Source organism: Balaenoptera physalus, assembly GCF_965194825.1.
Source record: "Balaenoptera physalus genome assembly, chromosome: 6".
NCBI lineage: Eukaryota > Metazoa > Chordata > Mammalia > Artiodactyla > Balaenopteridae > Balaenoptera > Balaenoptera physalus.
In genome coordinates this window covers 64,971,961-64,983,992 of record NC_138885.1, presented here as the reverse complement: position 1 = coordinate 64,983,992, position 12,032 = coordinate 64,971,961, and the positions used below count along the sequence as shown (strand labels likewise).

At 36.2% G+C, this 12,032-nt stretch overlaps 1 protein-coding gene across 5 annotated transcripts in view; it reads left to right on the top strand.

Moving 5' to 3' along the window:
• Positions 1-12,032, top strand: part of METTL8 (methyltransferase 8, tRNA N3-cytidine) — an 84,761-nt gene that overhangs the window by 55,002 nt on the left and 17,727 nt on the right. For all 5 annotated transcript variants that reach the window (XM_082465478.1, XM_082465477.1, XM_082465475.1 and 2 more), the window contains 2 exons: positions 7,720-8,090; positions 9,471-9,520. In XM_082465478.1, coding sequence (XP_082321604.1) covers positions 7,720-8,090; positions 9,471-9,520 — 421 coding nt within the window. The remainder of the gene's footprint in view (positions 1-7,719; positions 8,091-9,470; positions 9,521-12,032) is intronic.

Sequence of the window (12,032 nt, the reverse complement as noted above, 5' to 3'; positions counted from 1 at the left end):
CAATGCATAGCTGGGAACCGACAGGCAGTTGGCCCAACACTTACACTCTCTAGAGAGGATTTTCCTACCTTTTTTTTCTTAAATGATTTCTCCTTTAAAACAGGTTGATTTTTTTTTCTTTAAAAAAAACAAAAACAGCTTATTGAAGTACCAGATACCCATAGAAATTAACACAATTCATAAATAAGTTTTCATAAAACTCAGTGAATTTTCCCAACACCCACTTTAAGAAACAGAATATTACTAGTAACCCAGAAACTTCCTCCTGCTCTGTCCCAATTACTTTCCCAAACCCCTAAGGCTCTACAAACAGCAACCACTATTCTGGCTTCTAATACCATAGGTTAGTTTTGCCAGAACAACTTGGTTCTGGTCATCATCATTTCTCAATCACTCATGTAGCACTGTCAGTGTACCTGTTAGATAGAATGAAAGGCAGTAAACTATGGCCAGGGGCCAAATCCAGCCCACTGCCTATTTTTATAAATAAAGATTTATTGGAACACATACTCATTTGTTAACATTGTCCATGGCTGCTTTTGAGCTATATCTACAGAGTTGAGTAGTTGCAACAGGGACCTTATGTTGCCCACACAGACTACTTACTGTCTGGCCCTTTACAGAAAAAGTTTGCCAACCCCTGAGATAGAATTTTGTTTCCAGATTGATCAGCTGTCCTGAAACTCCCCAGAGAAAGATGTTTGCATTCCTCTGTGCAAGCCAAGCGTAGTGAAAAGCACTAATCCCACTGGTAGTTAACTATTGTTCTGGTGACTTTAGTCCACACTTGAGGCTAAGGTTTGAAGCAAAGGTAGCTGTTGAAACTTGAGCTAATGAGACAGCCCTCATGAGCTGCCCTTTGCCAGTGAAGGGGGCAGTGTGGCCCTGTCTTATGCTCTGGCATCATTTGTTACCCCTCAGAGCTAGTTTTCCTTCCTTACTGTAAGCATAAATATGTCCTGGAGGATAGACGAGAAAGAAGAGCACCTGGTCCACAGGAGAACCATTCTATTTTTATGAGCTCCAGCCATGCAGTCCCAGAGTTGGATGTGGCCAGGGAGCGCTGGGGCTGGATTTGAGAGTGCATACCGGTGGCAGTTCTGCTCCCAGATCAGCCCGCACTGCATTCCTTTGCAGGAACTCCGTCACACTGTTTCTGAGGAAGTATAATTCTGCTTCTTTGCCAGCAGCTGCACAGACATATTTTCCACATTACTCAAGCTTCTGCTAGCGGCCACCTGGATGTGACAGAGAGAGTCAAGCCTGAACAGAATTAAAAGATATCAGTCATCTTAATTCTTTTCCAGGAAGTTAAAAATGATCCACAGTATATTTCCTGAGAATATGAAAAACCAAGGATTTTTTTTTTAATTCATGCTCTTTTGAGTGTTTCTGTTTAGAACATAAATAGATGAGCAGTGCTGATAATGTTCCCTTAAAGGGCTCTGTATGTGGCTGCCTATTTATGTTAACAATGAACTTGAGTGAAGCTAATGAGAAGGTTATTTTCAGGCCTTGGAAACCACAGTAAAGGAAAATGACAGTTCCCACAGAACCGTAATGTGACTGAAATAGAAAGGTGGTGACTGGCCTCTCTATAGAAGCGGGAAAAGCAGGCTGGAGAGGGCTGATGGTACTGCTTTGAAGCATTTGGTTTGCTTATTAGCATGTGCAGTCTGTTTCTGAGCAAGTTTTCTGGCTGCCGTGGAGACACAAAACGAAAGAGTTCATTTTAAAATGACTCAAAGTGATCAAGGCTTCCGCTGGGTCCCCTCTGCGTCCTCCCTTCCTACCTCCCCCCACCCCCCCACTCAGTGCAGTGGACTTCACGCATGTCAGAGAACTGCTACAAGGAGAGGAACACACCCAGTGAGGGTGACCCTTACATCACACTTAAGCAAGGTTGCACAGAGCAGCAGTTGAGCATGGCAAAGAAAGAAAACTTCTGTCCTGAGGAACTGTGTTGAGTGACGGGACATTACAGTGAGAGTAAATACCTACCCAGACACCCAGTCCAGTCTCCACCAGGGATCATCGACCTGCTAGTCTTCAGAAGCCTAGGTGAGGCTTCTAATTGGATATCTAATGTCTCTGATGAATATGGGTCAAGGTGAATAGATGCGTTTAAAAGCCCTATTCCCAAACGTTGTGAAAACCCAAAGGAAGCTGTGACCCGGTTCTTCTCCCACTGCCCCTGTTAATCACCATCTCTTCTTATCCAGGAGGGTCCTAAGCCTTTGAAAGAGCCAGTTTTCTCCCATCATAAAGTATTGCATTTGCAGAATAGTATACGGCATGAGCACTGTCTACTGATTTTATCTTACTTATTTTAATGCCACTGGGAGGAAATACTGGTTGTTCTCCCATGCTGGCCAACTCTCTGGCAAGTTTCTTTTGGTCTCTGTGTGTCAGTCTCTCCTGTCACTCCCATTTCCCATTTGTCACCTATTGTCTCAATCTTTGGTGAGAACTGAAGTCCGGAAACACCCTCACAATTCTGAAAATAAGAACTTATCCATCACAAATATGACAGTCTTTTGCTGTACAATGGTTGACATATTCATTCCTGTGATTAACATGTAAAGCATCCGGGCTCTCATTAGCAATAGTTCTTTCAATTAGATGCCCAGATTAATGAGTTTTAATTCCACATTTCCTTTTGGTAATTTATTTTAAATTTTATAATAGCTCAGATTTCTTTTTAAAGCAGGTTAATTCAGAGAAATGAGAAAGATACATTTGGCAGTTTTTGAGTTAACATGATTATAATTTCCTAAAAACATCTCCAGTGTGTTATATCTCAGCTGGTAATTTAGCAAATGTAATGGGTTTTTTAAAGTTAATAACAAATGCAGCTGCTGTTTTTACTTTAAAATACCCTTGTAAATAACTATCTACCTAGGATGAGTTATCTATGTCAAGGAAAATAGTAAGAGAATTCCACTATACCTTCCTTTGTGAATACCTTACCACTTGAGAGTGTCCTATGTGAGAAAAAAAAATAGAGTAGCTAAAAGTTTTGTGTGCTGATAAATTTAGGGTACTTGTTTGTAGGTCAGCTTTGGTTGTTAATTTCATACACTGCTCTTAGAAGTATACTTTAAATTTCATAACTTTAAGAGTTTTCTTTTATTAGACAATTAACTTTATCAGTGAAATTTCAACTGGAAATTTCCAACTTTGAGAGCTCAGGTGTTTGTGTAATTGCTGTGCAAAAATAGCTTTAAATTGCCTTTTGTTACATTGCAACTTAGAATAAATTTTCATAATTCATATTAATCATATCATATATGTCAGATACATATACATGGTTTAATTCAATTTCTTAGTTATATTCAGTGTGATTCAGGGTGAATTCTGACTATTTAAGTATGGTTAGTGTGTCATAGTCCTTCTTCCCCTCAGCAGTATTGAATTTAATAAATGAATAATTGAAAAGTTGCTTCATCTGGCTGTGGTTAAACAGATCACTACATCCCTTTTACAGCCGTTGGCAGAGAGCAATTAACTCTGAATTGGCAACCTTGGAGAGTAAAGGGAAAATTTTCTCCTCCAAGAAAAATTGATCATTAATATACCTGTTTAGAAAATCAGTTGGACAAGATGAAGACAGGGCAGATTTCTCTACACTATATTCTTTTATCATTATTGGCCTGAACTTGAGTTGAGTGAACAGCAAGATTAAACTAAATTTTTCACTCATGGTCAGAAAAGTTGCTCTTCCAATTCCCCTGTTATCACAGATACTCTTGCAGTTCAGGAAATTAAATTATATGCTGGAGGTGTTTACCTTGTCTCATAGCCATAATTATGAGTTTGATTGAGCTTCTGTGGGGTCTCAGAAGCTGTTATACATTACTGGGAACTGTGGAGTTGCCAGCATTGATTGAAGGTACTGCTAAAAGCACAACTTTAAAAAGCAAAAAAAAAAAGTTCCAGCTCATTAGCCTTTATCCCAGCCTATCCTGTTTTGTTTCTGTTTTGTTGCTGTCCCACAAACCCATCCATTCTCATAGAGCATTTTATGTTCCTGTTGCTCATCATAATTTCATCATACAATCTTGCATAGTTTATTTTTTATATAATTCAAATGGGGTTTAATTAAGTCTGTTTTTCTGATCTGTCTTTATGTAGGTTCACTCCAATCAGCATTATTTTTACTATTTGGTTATACTGATTATAAGTCATACTGAGGTTTTAATTTCAGCTTGATGCTTCATAATGAGAGGAAAGTACAAAATCAGATAAACATTATTTTCAGAGATATTTTGGAGGGGGTTAATCTTGATTTTATGTTAGGAAGGCAGTATAGTATAATGGTTAAGAGCATAAAGTCTGATAGAATTGGTTCAGGTCCTGGCTCTGCTGGGTGACCTTGGGCAAATTTTTTTATCCCCTCTGACCTTGAACTTCTTTGTCTGTAAATCGGAAGAACATGTCTATCTGAGAGGTATTATTAGGATTAAATGGGAAAAAAATCCAAGTAACATTTGACATAGTGCCTGGCACAAACACTTAGTATGTACTATTGTGCTGCTGTTATTGGTACAATGATTTATGTGATGTTTGGTTTTTTCCTCCTAATTCCTGAGTGGGAAATACTTGAAAAAGGCTTGAAAGCGTATATATTAGCAGACCTTGACCATCATCTTTTAATAGTACTCAGATCCTTTTTAAAGATGGGATAAGCTAGGGTTGAATTTAGGTGCTTGGTATATTTGGTACCTGAACCAGACTCTAGTCACCTCACTGCAGATTCATTTTCTTTATAAACCGTAGAAATTAAACAGTAGTACAGGCTCATATTTATGACAGCAATCTGATCCAAGATTTTGCAGTTTTTAAAACTGAATGTTTAATGTTCTTCATAAATTCATGGGATTTAATAGGAAAGTACATAGACTTTTTAGAGCTTAAACATAGAGATACTCTAATTCGGGGGTCCGGCCCGTGGCCTGTTAGGAACCAGGCCGCACAGCAGGAGGTGAGCATCAGGTGAGTGAGCGAAGCTTTATCTGTTGCTCCCCATCACTCCCCATCGCTCGCATTACCTCCTGAACCATCCCTCCCCCCACCCCCCGACCTCCGTGGAAAAATTGTCTTCCACGAAACTGGTCCCTGGTGCCAAAAAGGTTGGGGGCCGCTGCTCTAATTCAACCCCTCATCAAATGAGGAAACTCTTTGGGCAAGTAGAATGAAGAATTCAACCAAGATTCTTTATCTTCATGTAAGATGTAGATAAAACTTTGCAAAAGAAAGAACTACCTAATAATCGTTAAGTTGTTACCATCACTCCAAATTTCCATCTGATGGTTATAAATGAATATAAAATAAATTTTAGGGTTGCAGTCAGTGTATAGACCATTCTGTGTGAATATTTTCTCTTAATATTTTTATCCTTTAAATTTTAATTGCTACATAAGATTACTGTTTTGACATGCATGGTTTGCTTGGTCATTCCTATGTTGCTGGCTGTTTGAGTTATTTCTACTTTGTCTTATTATAAATAGCACTGCTATGAACATCTTTTCTTTCAAGTTACTCCCCTGCTGTCTATCTCTTCCCCTGCCAATTAATTCCGAGGGGGATATTCCCACAAATTAATCACTTATATTACATTCTAGTTACTTATAGTTAGATTCAAACTCACTTCACAAGTAACTTGGTATTGGAAACTCAAATGCTAGAGATTTGACTAAATATAGGTCTTCTTAGGTGGGTCACTTTTTATTAAGCAGAAAAATCTTTTACCAACATAGAGTGAGTTACAAAGAGAGTTCTTAAGATAAAAGGAAGAAGAGAAGGTGCGAGAAGACCCTGGGGAAATTTGACGGTTTCCTAATTCCTCCTGAGTCTGATTTTTGGAATGTTGTTTTGTTTTCTTACACAGTATATCAGGTACACTCCAATTTTTAAAAGTAGAGATAGAACTATTTTAAAGATATACAGCATTTTTAGATTAGTGATAAATAGGCTTCCTCCCATTAGTGCAGATGAGAGCATGTTTTGGACTTCAACATCACATAATTCTTTTGTTACAGAGATCTACTTTCATTTCTCAGACCTTAAATACAGATGGGAGTTTCTGTCTTTCTAGCAGTCCTGCTGCCAGATACAATTCAGCCCTGATGGGAAGGAAGTCTTGTGGCCAGATGGGTGGAGATCCATGGTACAAGGCCATAAAGATAAAAGTGGAAAGAAAAGAAAAAATATAAGGGCTTCAGGACAGGGTTCTGTAACAGAGACAAACCTGACTGTAGGCAACTGCTTGTTCTGAGGGTAAGGGCTTCTTTAAAATTCTCAAAGAAATGAGTCTGTTGTTTTTAGTTTTAGTTTATTTTTGGAATAGATTGTAATTTCGCATGGATCAAAATTCAAATGAGAATTCTTCCTCAAACTCTGGTTCCCAGCCACTCAGTTCCACTCTTTAGAGGCAACCAGTACTACTAATTATGTGATTATCCTTCCAGAAGTATTCTGCCCATATAGCAGTAAATATGTGTATATACATACATGACTGTTTTTCTGTGTAGGTACACACATGAATTTTTTTCTTCTTTTGTTTCTAATAAATAGTTGCATCATATACTTACTGTTCTACATTTTGCTTTCTCACCTAACATTAAGTCTTGAAAATTATTCTATATTAATGGAAGGTTTTTAAATTTTTTTGAAGGCACTTTAGAAATGTCACGTGTCTACACTGGGTGAAAGTAATTCCTAACCCAGGGATTAGGTCTGGTATGTAATAGTATCCAAGAAATGTTTCTTGTGTGAGTGAGTGAGAAAGTGAGTGAATTAATGATTATACTAATTTAAGCTGCAGATAGAAAGAGGCAGAAAGCTAAGAATTGCCTGAAGGTCTGAGACTGTTGACCTAACCCTGATGCTGGGACCCAGGGTAATCGAAGGGATGACATCACAAAATGCATATCTCTTTTTAAATTGCATCAGAAATTCTCTTTAAGGCTTCATATTAGGAGATGTCAATAAGAAGAGGTGCCTCTGGAGGTGGGTGAAGAATGGAGTTATGGGATGGCCCCTAGACCCCAGGAGTCAGAACATACGGTCCTGCTTCTGCTGTGACAGGGCTGCAGGACCCGGACAAGTGGGTTCATTTCTCTGTGTGTCCTTTCTTCAAACGTGAAACAAGGGGGTTGGAGTAGATTATTTCAATGGACCGTTCTAGCTCTAAGATTATGTCATTTATTATTCCACAATTTCCTGTTTGATTACCAGTTTGCACAGACATTTGTCGTGTTGAAACTGCATTTACAGAGACATAAAAAATGAGGTATCATTTCTCTAAGATAATAAAGAGCCTTACAGGTTACTGGTAAAAATGTGATCATTAAGATTTCAAGATTAGACTGTAGAAAGCAGTGTGCAATGATTATATTCCTCACAAAAATTTATTGGCTAAACTATTGAGACAGAAGCAGACTTACCAGGGTAAGCCCAAATACCCCACACATTGACACATTTTGTGAGGATTAATACTCTGTAGTTTTAACCTTTAAAAGGTAAAAAAAAGTCAGATAAATAAAAATTATTATAATATTAAAGTTATTCAATAGTAAATATAATTGTTATAAATGAATAGTATATGTAATATATTTAACAGTATTTAATTATTAAATATATTTCATTATTAAAATAGTAACTAATGATAAATATAATTCATAGTAAAATAAATCTTTTTTCTTCTCTTTATTTTAGTGAAGTATGAGAGTGAAGCTAGTAAATATTGGGACACATTTTATAAGATTCATAAGAATAAGTTTTTTAAAGATCGTAATTGGCTGTTGAGGGAATTTCCTGAAATTCTTCCAGTTGGTCAAAAAACTGAAGAGAAGGTAAAAGAATTATCATGGAATCATGTAAAAGTTCATGCTGCAAATTGTTTCTCAAGAATGCACTGCCCTACTATGCCTGAAGAAAAAAATCATTATAGAGAAAGTTCTGGCTCATCAGATGGTCAAAACAAAGCAGGATCTGATTTTTCCAACCTAGACTCCAAAGAACACAGAAAAGGACCTCTGAAGACTGAATTGTTTCCTGGTAGCAACGCCACTTTCAGAATCCTAGAGGTATGGTACTGCAGGGGCAAAAATTTTTTAATGTACATTCCATACTACTTTAATAATGATCCAGATTTTTTAGGGGGGAAAATGATCAAATCTAACTATTAAATAAGTGTTCATATACTTTTGTGCATAAAAATTATTTAAGGGGCTCATATCTTTAATTAGTCAGGTTTTAAGTTTGTGATTTAAATTTTTTTTAATTTGTCTACTTTAATTTCTAACTTGAAGGAAGTTTTAAATACCAATAAAATTTTGGCCTTAATTTCTATCTCTTTCTGTTATTACCCACTTTTAGGTGAAATAGAAATAAGTGAAGTATGTAATTTGCTATAATCTGGTGTAGACCTTGATTTTCTATTTTAAAAAATAAACCTTTTCCTTCTGATTGTAAAGATAATATACACTGATTACAGAGAATTTGCTGAAGAGAAAGAATAAAATAATCTACAGTCCCATAAACAAGGGATTTAATTTAACCACTGTTAACATTTAACTGACTTTTTTCTCCTTTTGTTTATACTGTTTTGTATAGTTGAGCTATAATCTACCTGCATTTTGGGGTTTTGCTTTGTTTGTATTGAACATTATAACATAAACGGATTTCCCTATCTTTAAAAATTCTCTATAAACATTTTCATGGCTGCAAAATACTTTACTATGTGGAATACTATGATTCTACTTACCTGTTTTCACTTGACTGGGCATTTAAATTGTTTTCAGGTTTTCAACAGCAAACATCTTTGGATACAGACTTTTCTGCATTTTCCTTTATTATTTGGGTTCAATTTACTAGTTCATAATTTATAAAAAAATTTTAATACTGTTAAAATATATTGCCAAATTGCTTTCTAAGAAGTTGTACTAATACCAATTCACAGCAGTGTAGGTCTGTTTCATCACACCCTTACTGATTGGAATATTCTTATTTTAGTGCTTTCTGCTTTGTTAGACAAAAATTATACCTTATTTTAATTTGCATTCCTTTGATTGTTAAATAGGTCATATAGTCCTTCAAACGTTTAGAAGTCATTTGTACTTCTTTTGTGTTCTGTTTATTTCCTTTATTTATCAGATGCTTTTTAAAAAACGAGCTCTGCCCTTTATCATATTTAATGCAAATGTTTTTTTCACAGTGTGTTTGTCACCTTTTAATTTGGTTTATTTTGGGGTTTGGTATGTTAAAATTTTAAATGTTTCCATAGTCAAATTTCTCAGTGCATATTATTCTTGTGATTTATTTCATTGCTTTTGAGTTTAGAAAACTCTCCTATACCCAGAGATCCAGTAAATATCTTTTAGTTTTTTTTTTAATAAAAAAAATATGACATTGGTGAGGAAAATTTAACTTTATTTTCATGATATTTGTTTACTCTTTGATTTTAGGTTGGCTGTGGTGCTGGGAATAGTGTTTTTCCAATTCTGAACACTTTGCAGTGAGTTTTAGAGTTTTCTCCTACAAAATTCTACATACGTATGGGAGGTTGAGAAATTCTGGGAAAAAGTTGTCATGTATATGCCAGTAGTGTTCTTGTTCCCATATAAACAATGACTAAATGAAATTTCAAAAGAAGTGTCTTGGTCTGAGCGTCTAATTTCATGTGAACTGAGAATTACTCTGAAAATAATGTTTCAGAGGCATGGGTTGTCCACCATGAGTTGAAGTAATTTTTTAAGCTTGTGTTTATGTGGATGAGGGAATAAGAAGAGAGTAAGAGGTCTGATCCTTCCGCTAAGCTGGGAATTGCTGAACTTTAGAGATTTATTTACCCCTCCAGGTTACTTAGGTGTCATTTTACACATAGAGAATTGAGTTTAAAGCTTACACAAAATAAAGTGTAAGCTTTAAACTCATTTTATTTTGTCATCACTTCTGGAGCCACACCCAGCATAAAACCTTCCTATGTCAAATGACTGTATCTAGACTTGAAATTGTTTGGAGTTATAGCACCTAACCCTAAGATTCAAAAAGGCAGAAGTAGGTGATAGGAACAAAGATGTTCTCCTGACCTGCCCTTCCCGTTCACCACCTCACCTATGCGTTTTAGTAGGTGAGGAAGAAGATACGCCTTACAAAACTTTAACACCTTTTACCTATGGCTGGTCTGTCAAGTCCCTATTTTTTTTTAAGTTTACATGATAGCTTTCCCGTTATTTTTCCATTATAAAATCAACATAAGCACATTGTAGAACGTTCCCATTAGAGGAAAATGGGTTGGGGGGAATCACCCATTATTCCCACCACCATAGCATAGCTGCTGACAGAATTTTTGTTATAATTCCTTTCAGTCTTTTCACTATGCCTATTTTTAAATTTAAGAAAGTTTTTTTTTTTAACTTTCCATTGTGAAAATGTAAAAGCATTCAGAAAAACTGAGTAATACAGTGAATTCTCATACACCCACCACCTTGTTTCAACAGTTACTAACATAAGGCCAACATCATGACACTTTAAGTACTTATGATGGATCTCCAAAAAGCAGGACATACTTCATTACTATTATAAACCTAACATAATAAAAATTAAGTAATTCCCTAATATCATCAAATTACAAGTTAAAGTGTCCAGCCAGAAGTGACGCTGGCCAATTTGCAGTTCTGAATGGTGTTTCTCTTTCGGGACTTATTTTCTTTGTTTTCCCTTTTCCAATTTCTGGGCCAAATTTTCCTGTTCTTTTATATCACATAGCCAGATTCCTTCACCCCAGTGATCTCTGAACTTGTAATACACATAAATCTACTACACTGGCAGTTGATTATGTGTTACTTTATGACTCATCTCAAGTTATTATTTTGCATATCATTTCTTTATGTCTTATTTCTTCAACTACTATTCATATATTCCTTGAGGTAAAGAGCATATTTTACTCTAACCTGATTTTTCAGGTAGCCTAACAATACAATATAGATAGAGCTTGGTACATACTGACTGATTAATATCTCTGGTTCCCCACTTGTTAGTTGTATTTTTCCCTCTTCTACTTCTCCCTCCAACTAATAATTGCAAGCCCTTGCCTCCTCACCCCCTGACTCTTTCTTTGTGGATGTGTCTTTTTTTTTTTTGCCTCATATTCATATTTTAGAAATCACTGTAGCTCAATAACCTGAGATAATTAATTCATCTTTAAAAGGCAACCAGTGATTAGCCTTCCAAAGGGAGGATTAGACTTTTTTTTCCCACCACAGAAATTGTGTTTTATTACTTTTGGAGAGGATAGGATTAATGTTTTACAATTTTTAGAATATTTTACCATAATTAGACCTCTGGAATTGAGAGGTCATATCATTCTCCAAGGATCATTTAATTCTTAAACCCCTTGCCAAGAGAGTGCTTGGTGGTGTGGTGGTAGTGGTGATATTTACACCTGTTTGCTGGGAGAAGGGCCAAGGCAGTCAGCCGTTTTTACTGAAAAGCTCTGGAAAGTCATTGGATGATCACAAGACCAACTTGGGTTGCTGATGCAGTGGGAATTCAGTTTCAGAGGTCAAGCTGCCGTCTGGTAGGACACATGGCAAATGGCACATGCCTTCCTTTAGCTTACTAGACTGTTCTGTATCTTGTGAGTGTTTAGTAACTACTGCCCAAAGATAGACTGCATACCTTTCATAATAGCTAGATGTGCCAGTGTCCAGAGAAGCATTTTGAGCTATATGGAAGTATTTATAGAACCATGTTAATTTCTTAAGTTTTTAAGTTCCTGGAAGGCAGAGGCAGATCTTCCTTTAATGATGATAACAATGATGATAATGATGATGGTGATGATGATCGCAACAATAATAAGAATGACTAACATTTATTAGGTGCTTACTCTGAGTCAGGCACCTTTCTAGAAACTTTACATATATGAGTCCATTCAATCCTTACAACCAACTTAGATGCCATATTTATCTCTATTAGGAGTTTGGGATTGACATATACACACTACTACTATATTTAAAATAGATGAC